The sequence below is a fragment of the Ixodes scapularis genome, unplaced genomic scaffold (assembly GCF_016920785.2).
Source record: "Ixodes scapularis isolate PalLabHiFi unplaced genomic scaffold, ASM1692078v2 PGA_scaffold5__190_contigs__length_132052651, whole genome shotgun sequence".
Classification (NCBI taxonomy): domain Eukaryota; kingdom Metazoa; phylum Arthropoda; class Arachnida; order Ixodida; family Ixodidae; genus Ixodes; species Ixodes scapularis.
In genome coordinates, this window is record NW_024609880.1 from 86,298,184 (window position 1) to 86,323,816 (window position 25,633).

Sequence of the window (25,633 nt, forward strand, 5' to 3'; positions counted from 1 at the left end):
CTTTCCCTCCGTTTCTTGCCGCGTAAGGTTTGCCGCATTTGAATAAGCGAAATATAGCTAGCTTTTATTGAAGACACGCTATGATACCCCATTTCGCGTAGTTTGGAGTGAAGCACCGCAGAAACAGTGCCGTATTTTTTTTTTTAACCGGTAAGAGGTCATATTACGTTTCTCATAGCTCATTACACTCATCTGCCGTGTTCCGACAAAAGAAAGTGCTTATTGTTTTTTTCTTACAGTATATTGTATCAAGGCCTGCCAAAGTCATAGCACTTGTTTGGTGGAGCCCGGTTTCTATTGTTTATATATATATATGGGTGGTTTCATCTCAAATCGTGCAGGCAAAAAGGGTCGAATTTTTAATTTCGATGAAAAAAATATATGTTATGGCGCCGTTTCTAAAACCGCAGTCGACACAAACCGCAAGTTCGTCGGATTTCTTGTTCTCGACTTATGAATTTTTAAAGAGGCCGCGGCGAAAAGCAGTGTTTTTCACACCCGTCGTGGGTGGGATGTTTCGCTTGATCTCCCGCCATGGATTTTCAGTCCACATTATAATAACTTTTTTGAAGCACTCTGTGAACATATTTAAAAGGCTCCAATACCATGAAATAATTTTAGGCTTTTTGCTTTTTTTCTGTAAAAATGTCAAAAACGCCTCCTCGGTCAATTGTTGACAAACTTTGACAATTAATTACTGGCGATCTACTTGGGTTACACCGATATTTTTTATGTCCACGGAGAGCCCGAAACACGCTATTTATATTTATTATAAAATGCCTTGACTGTATAAAATATCCTTTGCGGTACGTTTACGTCAATATTATAAAAAAACCAAAAAGTACCATTTTTGAAATTGATTTTCTCAAAAAAACCATTTTTTATTTTTTTTATTTTTTGTTCAAATGTAGATATGATAGTTGTCTACACGAAAATCAAGCCTAGAAAGTGTATATTTTGTTTGCATGTTTTATATCTAGGCCTCAATATCGGAAAAAAAACGTCTTTGTTTTGCAAGAACTAAGTCAGACATAGCGACCCATGCGCCTCTATGAATTGTGAAAAAGTTTTCTTGAATTGTCTTCTGCATTTTGTAATCAATTATAAACGGATTTTGTGGTATTGAATATTTATGTATGTTTTGATAAGAGCGGGAACCATGAGATACATATCTAACCAAATCAGCAGGCCTAGCAGACTTTCAATAACCAAAAGGCACAGACGTTGTATTGTTTCGATTTATAAACCTTTCAAAGTAAACTAGCACGACTAGCTATTAGCTGTCATATTACTAAGACAAAGAAAGTCACCACATCGTCGATATATTATATACAATTCTTTACGAAACCAAACACTGGGGCTTGTTCACCGCACATCGCACAGGTCACCAGGGAATGTCCTTTCACTCCCGTAATACACAGAAGTGGTGACACAGAAACGGTCCGAAACACACAGGGAGTGTGTCATGGAGAGGGGTAGGAAATAAAAATAAATAAATAGGAATTAAATTGCCCAACTCCGATCTTAACGAAAATTGCGTTAAAAAAATTAATGAAGTATTTAGGTTCGAGCGGTGGCAAGGCGATAGGTTCACGCCTGGTGGAGAGTCAGACAAAGAAGTCGACGACACGTAAAGGTAAAACAAACAAAAAATCAATAATTTAATAAAGACGGAAAACTCAGCCGCACATGGCAAGAACAATAACCAACTCCCCCGGGCATTCCCTAAACGGGACGCAACCAAATGCGTGCGAACACGCTCTCTACATCACCGCCATGCCGCTACGCCATGACGAAATAAACCCAACAACTGAACAGTGCTAACAAACAGTTAGTAAGAAAACATTGAAAAAAAAAAAAAAACGTTCAGAAAAAAACGCACCCGAGAAACAATTAAAGTTCAGCGGGGCAAAGAAACACACACGAGTCGGTCCCACGACATTGAAGTCTGGCAGGATGACGGCGTCCAGGTGATGCTCGAATCTGTTCCTCCCTCTATTACGCACGTCCACGACGGCTGTGCGGAACAGTGGCTGTACGAAAGAAAGTGAAGAATAGATTCGAGCAGGCGATGCGCGAGAAGGTAACCGAGACTATGCTTCAAGCTTCTTATCGAAAGAGGAGCTTTCGAGGTAGTTTCTGCGGTTACTCAAACTTTCTCTTTCCCTTTCCCTTTTCTAAAAGAACACGTCAGCCGGCGCTAACGTTTCATCTCGGGAGAAGCCCACTCTTCACAAACGCTTATAGTTGACAACGAGGCTGACTTCGACCCAACTAGTCTCCGGGCAGAATACAAACACAAGTATATTGACCAACACGCTCGTTTTAATGTCAGTCTCCGGGCTTTGCTGTTTCCAAAAGAGATAACCCTTTATAAGGACAGAACGAGCGGGTTGGTGGGGATAGTTAAACTTAAACACTCCCTTCTCGTTTTCTTCCTCAAGTTTAATAGATAACCCTTCGGTGCTATCGGATCTCCCCGGAGAGAGAAAGAGAGCACGGCCGTTTCAAGGTAAGGATAGGGTGCTCAAAGCTAGGGCAAACAGGCGGTATCGTTTCACGCATGCACGGATGGCTGGTTTCAAATTTCCCCACATCCTTAACGAAACCGGCCCATCTTCGTGTGTGCGTCTGCGGGATTTCTGTCCCGCGCCGCCGGTTTTAGCGCGCACGCGGCGTTGTTTTGGCTGGCAGAACAGTTGTTGACCGTCGACATTGTAAGGCCGTGGTGTCCTCATCCTTTCAGGCAACGATTCCTTCGCTTTCCCTTGTGCAATACTCTGACAGACTCCTCCTGGGTGGCTGTCACTGTTCGCCGCGTCAACGACACAATCGTACCATTTCACTCCTCGTGACACAGGGTGCGCTGCTCGCTTTACTGTCACGGGCCGTCCCATCTAACACAACGAGCGCGAAAGGTCGTGGTCATCTGCTGGCTCCGAAAGGGCGGGACGTTCATGCAGGCCAATGAGGGCCCCGAATCAATAAGACGTCTGCCGACTCCTACGCGTTAAAAATTTACGACACCTGCTGGTCTGTTAAGAAGTGTTGCTTTCTCTTTTTGGAACTCCTCCAATGTAGCTTGCCGCCTATAATAAAATTTAAATAATCAATAAATATACCAGGGTGGAAATACTGTATTTCATTTTTATGTGGGAACGTTGAAAAAAAGAAAAACTATTTCCAAGCTTGTGAAGACGCGCAATTCGCAAGTCCATTTCGAGCCGTAAAAACACGTTTTTGTACGATATTGATGCTTAAGTGTAGAACATACAAACAAAATATACACTTTCTAGGCTTGATTTTCGTGTAGACAACTATCATATCTACATTTGAACAAAAAATAAAAAAAATAAAAAATGGGTTTTTTGAGCAAATCAATTTCAAAAATGGTACTTTTTGGTTTTTTCATAATATTAACGTAAACGTACCGCAAAGGATATTTTATACAGCCAAGGCATTTTATAATAAATATAAAGAGCGTGATTCGGGCTCTCCGTGGACATAAAAAATATCGGTGTAACCCAAGTAGATCGCCAGTAATTAATTGTCAAAGTTCGTCAACAATTGACCGAGGAGGCGTTTTTGTCATTTTTACAGAAAAAAAGCAAAAGGCCTAAAATTATTTCATGGTATAGGAGCCTTTTAAATATGTCCACAGAGTGCTTCAAAAAAGTTATTATAATGTGGACTGAAAATCCATGGCGGGAGATCAAGCGAAACATCCGACCCACGACGGGTGTGAAAAACACTGCTTTTCGCCGCGGCCTCTTTAAAAATTCATAAGTCGAGAACAAAAGATCCGACGAACTTGCGGTTTGTGTCGACTGCGGTTTTAGAAACGGCGCCATAACATATATTTTTTTCATCGAAATTAAAAATTCGACCCTTTTTGCCTGCACGATTTGAGATGAAACCACCCATATATATATATATATATATATATATATATATATAAAGAAAATATAGCGTAGGATGCCGAAGACTATACAGTAATGAAGTCGCACTTCGAAACGTTGTTGGAGTTTTAAAGCATTTAGTGAGTCGACGTTTCGGCCTGAGACAGGCCTTCTTCAAGACTTGAAGAAAGCCTGTCTCAGGCCGAAACGTCGACTCACTCTATGCTTTAAAAGTCCAGTAACGTTTCAAAGTGCGACTTCATTACTTTATATATATATATATATATATATATATATATATATATATATATATTGTCACGATGGAAATCAAAAGCAAGGACAAGAACGGTCCGTTTCAGCCTCGATCTTTTAATCGAACTGCCCGCCCCAGCTCGCGCTGGAGCGAGCCCCATTGCCAGCGGCCCGATAAAGACGGTCATCGTCGTCTTCTTCGTAACATTACCCCCCCGGTGTGGCGGCGGTCGTCCCGACCGCAAGTACAGATTAGGGTGTGTTATGGTGTGAATGGTTGCAAGTAGGGTTTCATGCGGGCGACATGTACGGTGTCGGTGGAAGTCCGGCGAAGGTCAGCCGTTGGTTCGTCGAGCGTCACTTGATATGTGAGGTCTGATAACCGTCGAGTGACGCGGAAGGGCCCGGTGTACCGGTGAAGAAGTTTGGTGCACTTGCCTTGGTGCCGAGTGGGTGTCCAAACCCAGACGAGATCTCCAATAGCGTAGGAAACCGGGCGGTGGCTCTGGTCATAGCGTTGACGTTGGCGTTGTTGAGAAGAGGCTGTGCGTAATCGTGCTATTTGGCGGGCTTCTTCGGCGCGGCAGACAAGTTGTGCAACTGTGGGTTGGAGTTTTTGTTCGGTAGCACTATATGGCAGAAGGTTGTCAAGAAAAGTCGTTGGAAAACGATGGTGCAGAAGGAAAAATGGAGAATAGCCTTGGGTATCTTGGATTGCAGTGTTATATGCGTAGGTCACAAAAGGAAGCACAGAATCCCATTGTTGTTGGTCTGACTGTAGATACATAGACAACATATCAACGATTGTTCTATTAAAACATTCAACCATGCCATTCGTCTGGGGATGATACGCTGTCGTTGGTTTGTGTACAGTTTGGCACAGATGTAGAAGCTCCTGAATGACGCGGGAGAGGAAGACTGTTCCACGGTCACTGATAAGGTGCCTGGGAGGGCCGTGGCGGAGAATTACTTGTTTTAAAAGAAAAGCAGCAACGTCTTCAGCGTCTGCGGTACGGAGAGCGGAAGTCTCTGCATAACGAGATAAATGGTCCATCGCCACAATAATCCAGCGGTGACCAGCTTGAGTGGCGGGAAGTGGTCCCAGGAGATCGATTCCGACTCGTTCGAATTGATAACGCGGTGGTGTAAGAGGTTGCAGGAGTCCAGCTGGTGCTTGGGTTGGTTTTTTACGTTGCTGACATTGTAGGCAGGATGTGACATACTTAAAAATGTCACGGTACATTCCTTTCCAGTAAAATGTGTTTCGAACGCGCATGTATGTTTTAAAAAATCCCATATGTCCAGCTGTGGGGTCATCATGTAGAACGCGCAAAATATTCGTCCGGAGGTGTTTGGGAACAACAAAGAGTAATTCGGGCCCCTCGGGGTTATAGTTACGACGATAAAGTATGCCTTCTTTCAGTGTATAAAGACTGCTCAAACGCTGTTCTTGGCGTGTAAGATGAGCCTTTTTTAGGCATTTGAAAACCTGTTGTAAGTGGGAATCTCTTCGCTGCTCAGAAGCAAAATCTAATGTGGATGTCAAGGAGATTGCCGCGATTGGTGGATTATGATGTGTCGCATGTGCCGTAGAAACAGGATTTCTCGATAAACAATCTGGGGCTTCGTGTTTTTTGCCAGATTTATAAAATATAGAAACGTCGTACTCCTGAAGCTTTAGTGCCCAGCGTCCGAGTCTTCCAGAAGGGTCCTTTAGATTGGATAGCCAGCACAAGGCGTGGTGGTCGGTGATAACTTTAAATGGTCGCCCGAATACATATGGCCGAAACTTTTGTATTGCCCAAACCACGGCGAGACATTCTTTCTCTGTAATTCCGTAATTCATTTCAGATTTGGATAGCGACCGGCTGGCGTACGCGACAACATGTTCCTTTGAGTCACAGGTTTGAATGAGGATGGCACCAACTCCGTAGCCGCTAGCATCGGTGTGAATTTCAACCTCACGAGACGGGTCAAAGTGAGCCAGAACAGGCTGTGTCGTTAGTGCCGCTTTGAGGGAAAGAAACGCCTGCTCTTGGTCTTGGGACCACACGAAAGGGACATTCTTTTTTAGGAGGCGCTGCAACGGTTCGGATAAATCAGCAAAGCCGCGAATGAAACGTCGAAAATAAGAACACAGACCAAGGAAAGAGCGCAAAGCTTTTAAATGTGTAGGGCGAGGAAAATGTGTGACAGCCAGGAGCTTTTCTGGATCGGGGGATATTCCCTGACGGCTGACTACATGGCCGAGGATTTGGATTTCCGTATTACCGAAGGCGCATTTCTTTAAGTTGAGTTGTAAACCTGCTTTACGGAAGCATTTCAAGACCAAAGTAAGGCGGGAGAGATGTTGTTCAAAGGTAGATGCGAAAACTACAACATCGTCAAGATAACATAGACAAGCTGTCCAGCGTAGGCCGCGAAGTAGAGTGTCCATCATCCGCTCAAACGTGGCGGGCGCATTGCACAGGCCAAAGGGCATTACTCGAAACTGGTAAAGACCATCGGGAGTTACGAAAGCTGTTTTTTCTTTGTCTTTTTCATCTACGGTGATCTGCCAGTATCCGGTACGCATGTCTATTGAGGAGAAATAGTTGGCATCATGTAAACGATCAAGAGCATCGTCTATTCGAGGAAGAGGGTAAACGTCTCGTTTTGTTATTTTGTTTAGACGTCTGTAATCAACACAGAATCGCCATGTACCGTCTTTTTTCTTGACGAGCACTACAGGGGAAGACCATGGGCTCGAGGATTCCTCAATTATGTTTTCTTGGAACATCTTGCTTACGTGTTCTTGTATAATGAGTCTTTCAGAGGAAGAGACACGATAAGGACGACTACGTAGCGGTCTATGATCGCCGGTGTCGATCGTATGTCGGACAACAGAAGTTTGACCTAAGTGAGGATAACTGATATCAAAGACATCCACGAAAGAACATAGTAGACTGTAGAGCGCATCCTGTTGATGACGTGGAAGACGAGTGTTAATAGTTTTCCGGAGTAAACTTAACGCTTTCTGATCGCGGTGAGAGGAGTGAGGCTTCATCTTTTCATCAGTGACAGCGCCGATATATAAGAAATCATTCAAACTTGTTCTCGAAACGCAGGTTCCAGCTGGTAGAACTTGACAAATTTCAGTAATATTTGCTAACCAAACAGTGTTTCGATTATTTTGTGACTGTGCGAGTACGGTAGGCAAAGCTAGACCTTTCTGCAACAAAACTTCTCTGTTTGGTTCGAGCAAATATGTAGAGTCATTGACGTCGGCTTCTAATTCGATGAGTGCTGCAGTCAATGGTGGAATACGAGTATGAGACGTTGCACGAAAATTAACGTAGGGGCGAGAAAATGGCTGGGAGTAAGGTATTGGATCGCTGAAATAAATCGATTTAGTCGCGCAATCTATAAGGGCACGTCGAGTGGCTAAGAAGTCCCATCCTAAAATGATGTCATGGGTACAGTTAGGAAGGATAACAAAGCAATGCCTGTGAGGTTCATTTTGAATGGTGAGTTCGACGGAAACGATTCCAAGAGGATTAAGTAAAGTCGCATTCGCACTGCGAAGAGTGCCACCGTTCCAAGGAGTACAAACAAGTCTAAACATTTTGCGTACGTCTTCACGAATGATTGAAATGGATGCTCCAGTGTCAACAAGTGCCTTGAATTTTACCTTCTTAATGAAAACGTCTAATAAGTTGAATGTTGGCGGAGTCGGTGGGGGATGTCGAGGAAAAACAGAAGCAGCTGGACCCCCTTTCGCTGCCTCTACTAGTTTTCCCCATTGACGAACGACTTGGGGAAGGTCTGGTCAGTGCGTAGATGAGAGCGGCGTCGGTATCCGGGAGAAGGGCTTCGGTCTCGAGCATTGCGACTGGAGGGTGATACCGATCGTCGTTGGTACCTGTGTGGGAGCTCGTCGTCGTAATCGTTGTAAGAGGGCGGTTGGTTCGTGCCATAGAAAGTGGACGGGCGGAAATCAGGAGTCCTTCTTGAAATATCCGATATGCGTCGGCGACAGAAACGGGCAATATGGCCAGCTATCCCACAATAAAAGCACGTCGGTCGACGGATAACCGGGTAGTAGGGCTGTGACCATGGGCGTTGTAGTCCCGAGTTCTGGAAGTATCTTGACTGTTGTGGAATCTGTTCTGCCTCGAAGGTGTAACGTTGTGCTGAGGTCGTAGCACATACCGTCTGAGCGGGTGGAGCTCCTGATTGCGCCAGCTCGGTGCGAATGAGAGCTCGCAGATTATCCGGCGTGGGGCTCGATGAGTCGTCTTGCTGATGGTGGCAACCACGCGGAAATAGCAAGGCAAGCTCCTCCTTGATTATTTTTCGAATGATGGTAGTAAGGTCCCCAGTGGAAGGGACTCCGGAGGACGGTACACAATTCTGAAGTCGGTGGACGGCCTCAGGGCGAGATATGCGCCTATTTCGAAGCCCTTCCCAGCGCTGACATTCTTCCTGGAGTTCTTTCACAGTCCGTGGGTTTCGTGACGTCAGCATGGTGAAGGCGTCCTCGGCGATTCCTTTCATTATATGGCCGACCTTTTCTGACTCGGGCATGGCTGCGTTAACGCGTTTGCACAGCGCGAGGATGTCTTCGGTGTAAGAAGTAATCGACTCGCCTGCAGTCTGGGCTCTTGTAGCAAGTCTATGCGTAGCATCTTCTTTGCGGCTGACGGGACATCCGAAAACATCCGACAGGTTCGCTTTGAAGGCATCCCATGAGGAGATTTTGTCTTCATGGTTATCGAACCACACTTTAGCTATGTCTCGTAGATAAAACACCACGTTTGCGAGCTTGAGAGTGTCGTCCCATGCGTTGTGGGTGCTTACTCGTTCGAAGCTTCGCAGCCAGTCGTCAACGTCGTCGGTGCCGAAGCCGGCGAACGTCGGAGGGTCCCGTTGGCGATAGGGCACTGAGCCAGGGCGGAGCGCCGGAGTGCCTGCCGCTTCACCTTGTGACATGGCCAGCGCAGGGGGCCGTTGGTGGCTTCGGAGAAGCGTGGTGATTAGCGTGCGGAGAGGTGAAGAGGAAAGACCCGCACCTCCACCACGATGTCACGATGGAAATCAAAAGCAAGGACAAGAACGGTCCGTTTCAGCCTCGATCTTTTAATCGAACTGCCCGCCCCAGCTCGCGCTGGAGCGAGCCCCATTGCCAGCGGCCCGATAAAGACGGTCATCGTCGTCTTCTTCGTAACAATATATATATATATATATATATATATATATATATATATATATATATATATATATATATATATAACTGGCTATGAAGAACTACGACGTGTTAACTTGGGATTCTAAGGCACTTGAGACGGCCTGCAAAAATCCGTTTCGCAACGTATCCCGCCGCAATTTACTACATAGATACGAGCACGTGGTAGAAGTTTACAGTAAAAAATCAAAGATTCGACTTACCTCGTTCAAACGAAAAGGACGAAAACCTGTTCTGCCCAATCTACGCCACCACTTTGCAAGAGATTCTCGCGTAGTGAGAAGTGCTGCCGACAGATGGCGTATCCCGCGTCGAGAGACCGGCTGATTCGTGTTACGATAGCAGACAATCCCGCAAAAGAACCCGAATGGGACGGCGCTCCCTGAAGAGCCCATACTACAGAGAGTTTCGAACTGCTCAGTTGGAGTCACGTGGTTTATGGGCCCTGTGTGCAAAACGGGCTGCGAAGAGGTGACGAAAGCATTGATCATCTGCAAACGTCTCCGCCGCAGGGGGTGTCCGACATTAAAGTGCGGACCATACCCAAGGTCTGAGATGGACCTTTTCTACAATCTAGGCTCCCTCACTCCCTCGACGTGGTGTACGCCATCGGTCGGCAGCACTTCTCACTTCGCGTGCGTCGTCTGCGAAGTAGCGGCGGAGAACATTGATGTGAATAGGTTTCTGTTGCTGTTTTTTCTCTTTCTTTTAAACGAGGTAAGGTACTTTCTTGTGTGTTCATTTTTTGTGTAAATTTCCACCGCTTTGTTGTACATCTTTGGTGAATTGCAGCACAATACTCTGAAAACCTTTTTTTTTCTTTTGGGGGGGGGGGGGGGCGTTTAAAATTTTTTTATAGCGTTGGATTGCACCCATCACGTGACCTCATTGTTTTAATAAAGTTCAATTACCATTTAACGGCAGCTACCTCCCTGTCTAACTCATAGAACTAGGTTAAAAGGTTATAAGATTGTGTTTGCGTTGCTGTGTTTTCTAGGCCCCGTCTCATTGAGGAAACACTCCGGCGACAGTAACATATGTTCATCAATAGTTAATCAACTTTGTTCCCCGTCTCCCCGGTACCCCACTAACTTGTCATATCATGGGAACATTCGCACAACAAAGACCACAGCAACGTTCTTGCCTCGGTGTAACAGCTTTAGGCAACACAAACAACAGCAACGTGTGCTCGACAACGTATGTTGCAAAGATCGGTGGATGAGTGAATTTTGTGTCGTCAACACGAAAACACACACAGCTTCAATGGCAGAGTCCCCTATCAATAAGCTGTTTCTTTAAAGCTTACTCAGATAATGTCTCCGAAAACTGCATTTAACTGGCGTTCGGCTAAAATAATTCTGCCTGCGCAACAACTCAGTGGCATACCTGTCGGAGTTTACAGTTCCTTCCCTCACTTCTCTGTCGTCGACGACAGTCACTTGAGCGTGCTCAAGGCGACACTTGCAAACACATTTTTCATATTCAGTCATTGATGTTGGTCTATGAACGTCGTCAATCTCCTCGAAGCAGCCGACTTTCATAATGGGCCAGCCACAGGTCGTGCCACTCAATGATGACCGGTGACGATGTCGACTGCCAAACGGAAAAGCCTGAGTAGGTCGCTCTAGACTTATTTGATAGGCTTTGCTTGCAAAACCAAAATACCGCGTTTTTTTTTGTTTTTTTTTTTTGCTCTTTTTTTTTTTTGGTATTAACTTTGGATTGGTGGAGAAGCGATCATTTGAGCCGAGCTGGATCCAAACTTTATGCGGGAAATTAACATTGAAGGCGCCAAGTTTCGGGCAGAACAGGCTTCTCCCTTTGCGTTTGCGAAAGACTAGACATTGAATCTAGACTTATCTCGAACTAACTCCGAAACTCTTTGACCATTGAGAAATATATGTAGCCACTGGGTACTGCATAATCGCAAAGTTTTATAACGCGAGCGTTTTTTTTTTTTTTTAACTGTTTGAAATAAGTTCCGGAAGAAGACAGCATGGAGGATGATCGCGTTGCTCGCGTCTTTGGCACTCCCGGAGTGATACGCGACCGGCACATCCGGGCGCCTCGCACCAGACAACAGCGCGCAGCTACGGGCTTGCGAAGGTTTGACGTGTTTGTCGGCCACTACGTGCTGCCGAGGGCATGGAGAACAACAAGAGACAAATGGCGGGACGACGGCGCGCGCGAAGCGTGTCGCCGCGCTCTATGGTCTCCGCTCCGTATGCCGCAGCACGCCGCCTCACAGCCACGCCATCCGCGTCTCCGGGGCTCCTGCAGGAGCGACGGTCGCTTCCCGCAGTGCGGCCTTGGATTCAACATGGCCGCCCTGGGAGCGCCAGTGAGCTATTTTGCTCCGTAACCGCAGCATATACAGTTACCCTAGGTCACTCTATCGATCCACAGCCAACGGGACGAACGGCGATCTGCAATGGCAATCGCAATGCTTCCTCGGTTCTGAGGCAGTCTGGTTCGTGAAGAAAGGATGTCATTCCCGGTTCAACGTCTTTTGAGTGCCTACCTAAAGCAGCGAGGATAATTGTGAATAAGTGCGACACTAACACATGTAGACGATACAAGATAGCTCATTATGTTATGCCTCAGCCGGTGGAATAATAACACGAGAGCTTTCGACTGTACTAAACTCCACAAGTTTATAACTTGCTGAAAATTCATATTGCCGTGTTTATAATGCGGAAAAAATACAATCAAAAATTTGCTCTCCTTCTTTTGACCTGTGTTAGTGCGACCAATTACTCGCTTAATTCATCGATCAAAGGGGGCCGATAAATCGGGTTGAAATGTTTTATCGGTGCCCAGCCCCGTTGTGCATGGTGAGATTACGTGGGGAGCTACGGTTTGTCATTAGAGAGCCATCGGCGCGCGTGGATGACTGCCTTCTTCCGCAGTCTCCCGGCAGCCAAATTTAATCTATGTTTCCTATCATAGGGGAAACGCAGGCCCTGTTTCTTGAACGCACGGGCTCTTGCACTCACATTATGCCTTCCACCGTGCTTTGTCTTGAGCCGCACGAAACTCTGAAGCATTGTCAATAGCGGAAACCTCGTGCTGGAGGAGGGACAACTGAAGCTCCGCCGTTCTCACTTTGCCAGTGACTATTGCTGCTTGCACTCTCGTTGTCTTCCCCTCCTTGGCAGCGGGTAAATGCATCGGGCTGCGCGTCGCAAGATCAGGGGTTTTAGCCCTACTGAGCCGGTTGCTATATTTCGCAAATTACAATTAATGGGTAACTGCAAATAAAAAAAAGTGTATTTTAAAAAAAGCCTAATTGGCACAAGCATGTCACAAAACAATTTTTCCGCCAACAACAAAATTTTTTACAGCAATATTTATTGCGCGAGACCGATTTTAGTTTGCGGCTATTTCGTCCGTTTTAAATCGCGCGCCGCTAAGTTGGTATTATACGTCACGGAGTGATGTATAGCAGCCACTCCTCGCGCGTCGAAAGAGCGGGAGTTTCAGATGTGGAGAGGTTCTGAGCCCGACTAAATTACGTCCTGTGGCGTAAATTTTGCTAGAAAAAATTTGTTTTCTCGCGGAAGATTTCTTTTGTTACATGCTTGTCCCAATTAGGCTGTTTAAAAAAAAAAACACTTCTTTTTCTTTGCAGTTACCCTTTAAGTACAATTAATTGTACAATTGATAGTACTTAATGTTAACCAGGAGCGATGAATAAATTTAGTTGTGTCTTCCGCGAGATTTGGATGTTTTTTTATTGCCTGCTATGGATATATGTATAGGGTATCTGAAATGCCGAGCTCGGACTAAAATGGGCCGCAAAAAACAGCGCCTGCATGTAGCAATCTAAAATTTTTGTCAAAGGTGTATTTCCGAGGTGGGTTTTACCTTGTATAATTACGAAGCGTAGCTCCCTTTTTGGGCATAATAGGAGCAAAAAATTTGCCAAGTTTGACAGAGTACAGTGGCTGGGCGCGTTTTGCGCGCATCTTACTAGACGGTTCTACCTCAGGAGCAGCGTCGGAAGATGTAGCCGCCATTGCGAGAACGCAAACGACACGCAGATGAAAACCGTCGGGAGCAAGAGGGCCGTCGATATGCAACCACGTTTTCTCTTATTTTTGTTTCTTCAAGCTCTCCCATCATTGTCTGAAGTTGTCTTTAAACAAAAAGTACATTTTAAAAAAATATCATGCTAATTTTTATAGACCACGGTCCTCGCGGCCAATCTCGATATGTCTAAAAGGTAGCGCCATCTATCAATAAGTGCGCCAAACGCGCCAGACAACTCGACTCGGTCGTCTACGTCGCCATCCGCTGTTGATCTTGGCAAGTTTTTGTTCCTATTTTTTTACACAAATAGAGCCACACTTTGCAATTTCACAAGGTAAAAGACACGCGTGAAATATACCTTTGACGAAAGGTTTAGAATATTACGTGCCTGCGCCGCTTTTTTGCGGCCCCTTTTAGATTGAGCCTCGGCATTTCAGAAGCCCTATATATGCTTTATCTTGCTTTGACCAGCGTGCAACAGATTTTCGTGAAACTCAACCACAACACCTCTTGCGTGAACTCGAACGCCAAAGACCATATCATGCGCTAAAACCTGCGTCGCTACTTCTTTTTTTTTCTTTTTTTCTTGCGTGTTTCACTATAAAAATTTGTTTTTTTTTCAAACTTTTTGTTTTAGGTTTATCGCACTATTTGAGCTAGATTCACACAAATCAATGACGAGTAGGATATATGAACATTGGTTAAGTTAGGAAAGTATTCCACGTATCTTGTGTGGGAACTGCGAAGCGTGTAAACCTAGTGGAGCTGTCTATCAAGCCTTCGCGTATTATCAAAGTACCCAAGCCGGGGGGGGGGGGGGGGGGGGAAGTTCCAATAATATGTTTTTCAATATTTGCAAATCGCGCTACTTTGATTGATCAGGCGGGAGCCACATCCGACTGCATATTTTGCGCTATTCTTTCTCCACGGTTTTAGAATCGGTGTGTCTTGCATCTTGGGCCGGTGGCAATAAACGTATGGTTTCTATATAGAAGCGGAAATAAAGAAAGTTTAATAATAGTACTGCCTATAGCAGAGTAAATCAATGATGAGTTCCACCCAAATTTACAGTGTTAAAGGCCGACAAAAAATTTATTATATTTTATACGACCCCGAAGTTATTCAAAATGCCGCGTTAGAAAAATATAATATGTACAAGAGTTCATTAACACACTACACAAACATGCTGGGTGCTACAGTTTGCGAGGCTAATGTTTTGGGCAAACACCATAGCCCCTTCGTTTGGTTCGGGATTCAATACTTTTGTTTTGTTGTCCTCCTGAAATTTTACAGACCAACAAAAACGCATGTTCTTGTTTGACCTCGCTATGGGCTTTTGATTGCGACGCTGGCATATGCCATGTTAAAAGTTATTTTAGACAAAATGTTTGGCGCAAAATATACCGAATATAATAATGCATAAAGATTAATTATTACTTCGGAGGACAACATATTATTGTAAGGTAGGCGACGAAGACGACGAGGAGATGGTCATGCTCGACACCGCCCTGTCGTCGTCTTCATCTTTATCTTTCTAACGTTATATATTTACTATAAATATTGATTTAGCCGGTCTTAAGAACCCGTACATTAATGAAGAGCCAACAAGGGACGAATATAAAAGCAGAAGGACGCCAAACTTCAGTGTGCAGGCTGTCGACCCCCTGAAGACTCCGATACTGTGCGCTTGCTCTCGTTTGTGTTGATGTAATTTATGTGCCATGCACATATTAATTTTTTTTTTATTTTCTTGCATAAGCAATGATTTTGAATATTCGATTCATCAAAGAACCTTGCCAAAAGGTTTTTTGGGGCTAGTTGGTACATGAGCATATTGGGGTAAATCAGCACGACGGGGCATGGACGAAAATGAGGCAGTACACAGTGCAGTTCAGTGCTGTCTCGTCTTTAGTTTGTCCGTGTACCGTTGCGCTCGTTTACCCCGGAAGGATAAAACAAGTTCGATCAATTTTAGTTTTTCTAAATGTTAATCTGATTACGAGAGATGTATTCATTCCCTATTAAAGTTGCCATGAAATTGTAGTTGTACCCTCGATAGGTGCGTTTAGCTGCGCGAACAGAGCCTTATCCGGCCACATGATGCGCAAACTCACACATAAATTTGTTCGAAGAACTAGACCAGAGAACTCATACGGAGGTGAGTTTTGTTTAAAGGAATTTTCTCTGACAAAGTCATGTTTCTTAGACACAAAACTCGAGTACCACTTGGATGCTTTTCAAAGAGATTGTACTATTTTTGGGCGACCGTGCGAGTTTCGGGAGGTTTGGCGTTTTTAAGTAACAACGAGAGGCAGCTTAGTTGACTCGGAATTTCGTTAGATGGGCACTCGAATTAAATAAAATAATAGCTTTTTACCTTCTTCGCGACTATTTACTGGTAGAAGTAATGTACATTTTACTCAATGTCGAATATACTATACACTATCACGTGGCAGACAAAATACTAGTCAAAAATAATTTATTTCTTTTGCGAGGTGTTTATGGTCACATATCATTGTCCTAAGCGTGGTTCAGACGTTCTCGAAATAGGTTTTTAATCTTTCGAAGATAAATAATAATGATGCCAGTTTCTCTCAAAATGTAGCTCAATGATTCTGTGGTGTTTTATTTCCCGGTTCGAGTTAGTTGACAAGGTGCTTTGAAGAGGTTTTTAGTGACATAAAGCGCAAAACCCGCAAACTAATTTTAAAAAGTGGCGATCAAAGTCTTTACTACTTTGATATAGCACTGAGTGTTTAAAACGCATATAGAGAACGCAAAAGAAAAACAACTCCAGATTGCTTTGGTAAACTGTTTCTTAAAATGCTGTAAATTTTCATTTCTTTTGCTTCAAACTTATGGACATAGATAAGTCGCAAAGTACAAGCAAACTACGATACTTTCGCAAGCAGCTCTTTTAGTAAACTAAATTATTTCGGCATGTAGAGGACGTACGCGAATACTACTATGAATAAGCGGAACAATTTAAAACCTCGTCACAATGTATGCACAACAAAAACACAGAAAGGCATATACATGTAATGATCTCCGCTTCATTTATTAGATAACAGTAATTGGGCATCAAAATATTACTGAAGTCGTGTGGCTTCATTTGCAGTATTCTGTTTTCTTCCCTTGGCAATGTAAATTGATCCGATCAAGTCCATATCTTTGGCAAAGCTCAGCAACATGTGCTGGTATGTTGTTTCCTCGTCAAGAGAATACATTCCGAAGGTCTTTTTTACCTTCCCAATTTCTTCTTCAAATTCAGCATTGACTTCTCTAATAAAAGCTTCCTTTCCTGTCTTGACGAACGCTTTGCAGGCTTCCTTGAAGGCTTTCTTGACGGCCCGAAAGAAACGCTTTATTTTTGAAACCTGAAACACAAATAAAAGTAAATTCGATATGCATTTTGTATAACCCTGGATAATTTGACCACGCTCTCTATGAATACATTTTGAAAAAAAAAAATGCAAGCCTCTTTGTTTTTTTATTTTTTTGTTGTTGGTAATGTGATTATTGTTTTCAATATAGAGTAAAAGATTAGATAGTATACAAGCTTCAGCTTATAAATATCAGTATTTGAAGGCCCTTTACAATAAGGTGCGAGTTAACAACTTTATGGGAAAAACTAGGTCTAAATAATAGAAACAAATATTGAAAGCACTTTATTAGTAGTAAATTTTACTACTGTACTTATCCTATCTTCAACAATAATGATTCAAATAGAAATGTTCGGGTCTGCGTCGCAAAGCAGCTTGGCCAAACATGCCTGTGGTAAAACTGAAGAAGTCAAGTTTCCAGGAACCAGTGCAAAAGTAAAAAAACACGACAGTAAGACACCATGAGCGCCTAAAATTAATATTATTCCAAACCTCTGCATAAGATCTCTTTTCGTGCTTTTGTTTTCATGAGTTGACAAGCACCAGCTTTCTCCCTAATTAAATTTAAATTTTCCCTATCATAGCTGTTGACCAATACTCTAAAAAGGTCACCTACATTTTGACGTGATTTTAAAAGCTTTATAGTTTATCTTCAACGTTTTTTTCGGTTATCTTCAACACTGAGGAAATATCCTACCTTTTTTGGGGATGTCTCGGTATGATTTGCAATGGCTTTCACTTGGCGGCCAATTTCTTGAAACATTTCGCCCTTCTGAATATTTGCGTCGCTTATACCCCCCTTGTCAGAGGCCGCAGTTGTCACAACTTCCTCCCAGTTTTCCGTAGTTGCATCGCTCACGCTATCCCCGTAAGAAGCCTCAGTTGTCAAATCATTATCCTCGTGTGCTGTGGTTACGTCGCTCACGCTATCCGTGTCAGAGGCATCAGTTGTCACAGATTCATCAGGCTCTGCAGAAACGTTTATAAAATAAACTGTAAACGCATTTTTAATAAAAAGCCGTCAGTTTCCCGAATCACGAAGAATTCTTTTATTCCTTACCTTGCTCAATCTTTCGATCGACTCTGTAAAAAGAACAAGCAGTTAGTAATATAAAAACAGCTTCATTCAGCTCTACTATAAAATTTTGACTCACGTGGATTTGGCAGCTGTAAAGAAGAGGGAAAAGATTGTGTTAGTTGTGTTTAGAAATAAGATTTGTAGGAGTTTTGTTCGCGTACTGCTAAACACCTCCTAACAAGTATCGCTTTTTTGATATTTTTCCTTTGGCAACATTTCGCCGGAGCTTAATTACAATGTTTTAGCGATATAAGGAACTGGTACTCACATGCCGATATGACAAGACAAGAAATAGCCAGCAGAACCGCATTCATTGTCCTGAAATCGCAGGTCAATGTTCAGGCACAGAGAGTTTACAGCAACTCTTTGTTAAGTCAACTCAATTGCTTCCGACAAATACATGGATATGAAGGAGTGTGCACACGCAAAACAGCTAAAGGGTGGAAAAAACTGTATTTCATATTATGAGTGAGCATAAATAAATAAAACACAAAGTAGTTGAACAAGTAGACTACAGAAAGTATATTCAAAAGTGTGTTAATTCTTTGTTTATTTGCATGTTTAGCGCATATAAAAGAAATTTGAATATACTTTCATTAGTGTTTTTGTTCACCTACGTTGCGCTTTACTTTTGTTTTACCCACTCCTATTATGAATTACTCGTTTCTACCATCGACTGCAGCGTTTTTGCACCCTCCTTCGTACCCATATATATATATATATATATATATATATATATATATATATATATATATATATATATATATATATATATATATATATATATATTTATTTATCTATTTAAAGTATGACATGTTTTCCGCAACCTTTAACCATAAAACGGCTAATGCAATCAAGAGAGTAAAACTTGCTAACCTTGCAATTATGGTATTATACAATAACGTAAGAATACTTTTTTCACCCTTAGTGCCATATTCTTTCTTGAACGAGGGTTCGGAGGTGGTCGGTGGTTCAATCTTACACTAGGCGCTGATCACCAGTAAAATAACAGCTTTAGCGCACAATCAAATCATAACTTTAACTTTAAAAATGTATTATCTATTTTCGGCAGTACGAATAATGTATAAAATATATTGCGACATTTACATAAATACAGTCATCAACGACTTACACTTTCTTGAGATGCGATTCGCGGAGGATCTTCACAGCAGCGTCTTCTGATGTGCTGTCTGATACTCTGTAGCTTAATATATAGCAAGAGAGGTAAGCGATAAAGTGAGAGAAATGCTGATCTGTTTTCAACCTATCATCAATGCAACTTGCGCAAAAGATACAAGAAGTGTCAATGGCCTAATTTTATCGTAAGTGGTGTAGTTGCCCCCTTTTGTCGACCATCTCCATCAGCATAAATTTGGCGACATAAAAAATAAAGTCTTCAGAAGGTTCGTGAAATGCTTTGGTATATCTTCTTTCGCACAGAAAGGGTGAAGGCCCGTTCACACTCTTGCAGCGAAGTACGACCGAGACAGACGAAACTCGTTGAACCCTCTTAATATTTCTTAGGACGAGAGAACACACTGGCACTTTGGTGCCATCCATGAGGTGACCCTGGAACTGCATTTCGCAAGAGCGAAGGTTTTGCGGGATTTACGAGCTCAAATATGCGTAATACCTAAAATGAAGTCTCGCTTACAACGTTGACAAAAGTTTTTCGAGCCAAGAGGCTCACCAACCACAACGAGACGGCCAACTCTGTGGCGCGTGGACTCGCCGGCCGCGCCCCGGTAACGGCCGCCGCCGACGTGGTGGATCGCCCCGAGAAGGACACCATGGACGCTTACAACGAGGTAACCCTGTGGTACCGGTTAGCCAGAAGAACGATGGCCCTGCCCCACCCCCGTCTGCCGCGGGAGGAGGCGGTGGTATTCCGCCAGTTACAGACTAACTCCGTGATAACCCCAGTGTTAGCAAAGCACCTGTGGCCGGAGGTATACGTAACAGACTTATGCAGACTGTGCGGGAAGGAAAGGGCCACGTTGGCCCACATCCTGGAAGACTGCGAATGCGCGAACGCGGACAACAGTGCAGACGTTCTCCCGCCCCTCATGGAGGAAGCGAAGAGATCCGAAGACTACGACGTCCAACACACGGCCGTCCAGCAGATCCTAGCGGCACTCGAGAAGCAGCGACCGGACGGGATGGAAGCAGAAAGGGTCAACCCGAGTACGCTGAAGCCCGCCGCGAGCGGCTCTCCCCGCTAAGAAGACGTCCGGCCACGTCGCCCCAAGAACCCACCTGAGAGGGTGGGATGGTAGGGGTTACTGCAGGAGACCCATTAAAGTTGCTCTCTCTCTCTCTCTCTCGAGCCAAGAAAGAAAGGATAATGTGCGAAAAAAAAAAAGAAAATGTGCCGGACCGCCAAGTTTACAATGCTACCCAATAGATGGCGCCACTGTGTCCTGTCGCTGTAAGATATATTAAGATGTTCCAAGGCACCCGATTTTAAGAAGTCGCAAGAGTGTGAACGGGCCTTTAGAGAAAGAAGCTCGTTATCTAGAGTTTGTATATTCTTTTCCTCAAGACCTCAACAAATGACGATTTTTTGATTATATCGGCAGGATGTGTAGTTTTGTTTTCCAGATGCTATCCGGTGCATGGAAGCTCCTTTATTGATATAAAACGTAAAGCGCCGTTCACACATATGCAACCGAGTAAGACCGAGAGAAACCAGACCGGTTTTTAAGCCTCCTGCGATATCTTAGGACCAAATGCGCTGCAGAGGAGTTGGTCCTAAGACGTCGTAAGAGGCTTAAAACCGATCTGGTCTCTCTCGGTCTTACTCGGTTGCATATGTGTGAACGGCGCTTAACTCTGGAATACTGGAAAAAAAATGGAACTAAGCGTAATTTTTTTCGGAGATATATATATATATATATATATATATATATATATATACAACAAAGTAGATACATTAGATTTAGTACTTTGTCAACTCACATCGAAACAGATGCTCATATTACTATAAAATAGCGTTAATATGGGCCATATTAATTCGAATACAATGGTATGTACACATTCCTTTCCAGGACAACCTAGGAAAATACAGAAATTTTGTCTGGTTAATATGGACAACTCATATTAAAGAAGATTTTTGGATAGCGCAGGTATCCTTATTAACGAAGAATGACTAAAAATTATATCTTATTCATTCACGTTGTAGAAATGGTGCAAATTGTATACATATACGAGGTGTGATAAAAAAGTTCCTGGACTGATAATATGTTGTAGCGTATAATGAGATGGAAATACAGAGATACGCGCGCAGCAGTCAAAGGAAGGGAACTTCGTGTCTCGTTATACCAAAGAACGTCGCTTTGTTAACATTTAGAGTTGCACTGCACGACTTTGCTTGGTCACATAAACGAGAATAATGGCAATCTCTCGGTAAACTGCAGTGCAAAGCCAGAGCAAACATGAAGTTTACCCAAAACCCCGCAAATCCAAAAACAGAAACCTCTGAAATGATAATGAATGCTTATGTAAAAAAACAGCGAAGTTCGCGAGGTGTTTTGAGAGGCGCTCGCGCCTTATGAATACCAGAACGTCACTGAAGTCAATAAGGGGTCGCATAAGGTCGACCTACCGTTTTTGATCTTCCAGCGATGCTCTGCCATCCCTGAAGCGCGAGTGCCACTTAAAACACTTCGAAAATTCACTTCTTTTCGGCACAAGCCAGTTGAATCGCTTCAAAGGTCCCTGTTTTATATTTACCAAGTTCGACGCAGAATTGATGCTCGCTCTCGCTCTAATTTGCACTTTATGGTAAAATCGGCATTGTGCCCGTGCACGTGGTCACGCATACTCGGGTAGCGTAGCTCGGCAGAGCGACGCCCTTTGGTATACCGAAACACGAAGTTCCCTTCCTTCGACTGCTTTCCGCGTATCACTGTGCTGCTCTCTCTTTTTGGACTTCAAAATCGGTCCTGAAACTTTTCGATCACACCTCGTATGTACATTACACATAAAATATACTTCGAACCGTAACCCAAGAGCATAGATTTTTTTTTTCTCATTGAGGGCCCTGCACGGGTTTCTTCTCCACTTCTGCATAGTTAAGCAAGCAGCGAGAGGCATGCATCATATATTAAACTATATAGAGAGTCCAAGGATGGACCTGCAGCCCATTTTTGCGAATTTAATTAGTAAACAAAAATGTACAAATGAATGCCGCATGTCTGTGCCCTCAGACCAGAATCCAACAATTTAAATATTTGTTTTGCTACATTTTTAACAAATAAATCGCATTTATATTTTTATATGGAGCTCCAGGAGCTTCTTGTAGAAGAGGATAGCACCCGGAGCATTGTTATATATCTAAATAAGGTAATATTGTGGGAATATTTAACTTTTCTATTCTGGGAGAACTATGGCTTGTACGTTCAGCGAAGGTGTTTTTTGTTATTTTTATGATAGTTCTATTTCCAAGCATATGACTTTAAAAGTTCATTTATTCCCTAAACGTGACTTCATTACTAATCTGCGGCGCACCATCCGCGCCTGCTCAAGATATTATTGCCTGAAGTTTTAGAGCGCAGCTCTTAAGGGCCCGTTGCCGGCTTGAGCGGCGTCGGCGTCGGCGTCGCCGTCGCTGTTGGCGTAACCGCGAGGTTACATCACCCTCCCCCTTCCGAGGTCACGAGACCCCCCCCCCCCAAGGTCACCTGACCCCTTCCCCCCGAGGTCAGGTGACCCCCCCCCCCCCCCGGAGGAGATCAAAGAATGAGGAGAGGAGAAGGAGAAGGAGGAGGAGGAGGGATATACCCTCCCCTCAGTACCCTTCCCCCCTCCTCCTCAAGAGCTGCGCTCTAATTTGGCGTTACAGGGAGTTGTAAACGGCTTTGACTTTTCTTATTCATTTATTTAGGGATACGAGCATTTCTTAGGAAAAACACCGCTTAGCAAAAAGAGGCCTTACTTCAAACGAAGTTGAAATATATTTAGTACGAATATTCATTTTGTATTTATTCTGTATTATTTTGGCCGCATTCGAAATACGCGCGTAATGTATTCAAAATACATTATAAATATGAATCAAAAAATATTTTAGATATACCAAAAATATTATTCCTTCACACTCAAGATGCCATTTGTAGATTAAAAACCGGTTACACAATTTTTTTTTTATTTTCGATTTTGTCAGCAAATGGTGTCTCTGTGGTATTTGAAGGCACTACTAAATACATCTCACAAAGCCACATTAGAAACGAACACAAACACAAACACCATGACGCACTGAAGAGCTCATTCACAGTCCCGTTGACTGCTCTAGAGCCTTATATAGCCTACATATTGAAGGTAATAATTTTTTCGGTGACCACCTCTGCGCTTATTAAGGTTACAAGTATTCGATCTTCTCCTCGGGAGTCTGTCAAGGGGGAAACAGTGTTTTGAAGTTCGTGGACGATATCTCTTACTAAAAGGCATTGGTACAGCTAATAACAATTCGGCACAGTCCCTAAAACAATATCGACACAAACGGCTCATAAAATACATGTTATTGCTTCTCTGCGTAGCACCACTCAGGGCGAAGCGAATCAAGGCAGTTTCTTCACTTTAAAATACTGTAAACGACTTTATTTTCGTGAGGACCTAATTCTCGCAAAGTTGGCGAATCGCCTACAATTCCGAAAAATAGGTCCCGTGAACAATTCCGGCAAAATGTAAAAAAATTAAAATCTATATTGCGATCCCAGCGCGTCGCGAAGATTAGAATTTGCGAATTATTCCAAAACTCCAACTTTGACCTAAATCGCGAAATATTGAGCCCGCGAGAAATAAATATTTTACAGTAGTTGTTTTGCCTTTCCTTTTTAGTAGTTGACTATTTAATATGGTAGTTAATGTCACTTTATTAAAGTCACTATTCACATCATGTACAATGGTGAGTATACACGTTCAGTGAACTAACATTGTGCTGACAAAACCACGCCAAACGTATCTGTTCACAGCACCTGCTGAAGCTTTCCAGCATCAGCAAATGTTGTGGTTGTAGTTCCCGAACCCCGTTTGTGATTGGTGTGCAAGGAACTGATCAGGTGTGTTCTTGATAGAAAAAAGGAAGCAATAGCATAAACTGGGCTGATTTATCAGTGCGACGCTGCGCAATTCAATTGCCAAACTAATCAAATGCATTTAGGCGCTTCAGTGTACTCCATATCTGCTTGAAGTGAACTTCAGAAGGGGAGCTTTTAAATATTTTGGTAGTTTAAGTCAAACTACCAAAGTATTGCAGTCAAAAGGTACTTAGAGTATAACACAACAGTATTTACGATTTTCAGGTATCTTAAGAGTATTCTGCACGTATTCTTGATTGCTCCATTTTTTGGGGGTTGGAGTATATTTTGCATGAATTAAATAAATATTTCAAGAAATATATGTGAAAGGTATTTTGTGCCTATTAATTTAGTATTTACATATTTCAAAACGCATGAAGGCGAACTTCAAATGTAGTTTAAGTAAAGGTATTTTAAAATGATTTTTAGAAGTATATTTTAGTACTGTAACAAAAAAAGAAGTTTATATTTTCGGTATATTTTTCGTGTACTTACAATTATGAATTGTATTTCAAATACACTCAAATTAGAATGTGGTATATTTCAAACGTATTAGTTTTCGCTAAGGGACAACACAAGCGCCATAATATATGAAGTATCCACATTACAGAAACAACAAATTAGGTCACCTACCAACACCCAGCCTATGGTGATAAACAATTGCTCGCGATACATGTACAGTGATATACCAAAAGTCCAAAAAACAAACCAAATTTCCCAAAAACAAACAAAAATGAGCAGCAGTTGCAGTGCAGAAATGTAAAAAAAAAACAACTAAAAACCAAAGTACCAAAAGTTTTACGCAATTGTTAAGAGCGGTCTAAAAACAAAGAAGCGGTGCGTGTCGTACACAAGCAAATAATTTGTCAAATTAATACTTTTGTTGGGCTACTTGGTTCATAATGATAAAAAGTTAAAAAATAGAGCAAAAGAGACGAGAAGTGGAAAAATGGACATTTAGTGATTAGGTATTTATTTCTTACGGATATTGTACGCTGACAATAAGTACTTGAATGAGTCTACCCCTGGGTTGCATTTAATTCCTAGTTTTGGGTGCGTAAATTGCGTGTTTGCATTTTTTTATTGAGTTATATATCTGCCCCGTGTAATAATTTATAAATTCAGTTTTCGTTAAAATATTTTCTAATCCTCAGTTTTGTTTTTCACTAAATACGTATGTTAATTTGGAACCAACAACTCCAACCGACATTGCTTTCTGAGCCGGTGCACATCAAAGCTATTCTAATTAAATGCGGTAGGAATTCTTTATGTCAGCCATTGAAAACGTTTGCTCGTCACATTGAAACTCATGCACATCCACAGAAGAGTGAGATACGCGTGCCGTACCCCCTCTCCTTATCACGTGGGTGCGCGATGAGGAGATTTCTGAGTCGACAGCTACTTGATAAGAAACCCTTAGTGCGCATTGTTCGAGGTCACACAAAGACGGCCACCGCGAGGCAGAGATTGCGCAAGTCAGAGTTCGACCGAGTCTAGCGCTAGACCGGTGAGCACACCAGCCCTACCCACAGTGGTCCCACGGGTTTCCCGCTTTGGACTTCGTTAAATGACGCCAATAATCCGGCTGTACAGATTTGTATTTTGTGTTAGCGAGGGTCTGCCACCCCGCCCAGGGGCCGCTACCGACCGCCCAAAAAGGACACAGCCCGAAACGCACAACAGCGTATAAG

The 25,633-nt window shown here is 43.0% G+C and overlaps 2 protein-coding genes across 2 annotated transcripts; one reads left to right on the forward strand and one right to left on the reverse strand.

The window, feature by feature from the left end:
* Positions 1 to 16,442: 16,442 nt before the first annotated feature.
* On the reverse strand, positions 16,443 to 18,182 carry LOC8052668. The gene is made up of 5 exons (XM_029989010.2): positions 18,137 to 18,182; positions 17,945 to 17,957; positions 17,851 to 17,873; positions 17,488 to 17,759; positions 16,443 to 16,784 (listed from the first exon to the last, which is right to left on the reverse strand). The coding sequence occupies exons 1-5, from the start codon at positions 18,180 to 18,182 to the stop codon at positions 16,497 to 16,499; spliced, it is 642 nt and encodes a 213-aa protein (XP_029844870.2). The 3' UTR covers positions 16,443 to 16,496.
* Positions 18,183 to 19,593: 1,411 nt separating this feature from the next.
* Positions 19,594 to 20,090, forward strand: LOC121838067. The gene has a single exon (XM_042294067.1). The coding sequence runs from the start codon at positions 19,659 to 19,661 to the stop codon at positions 20,088 to 20,090; it is 432 nt and encodes a 143-aa protein (XP_042150001.1). The 5' UTR covers positions 19,594 to 19,658.
* The last annotated feature ends 5,543 nt before the right edge of the window (positions 20,091 to 25,633 follow it).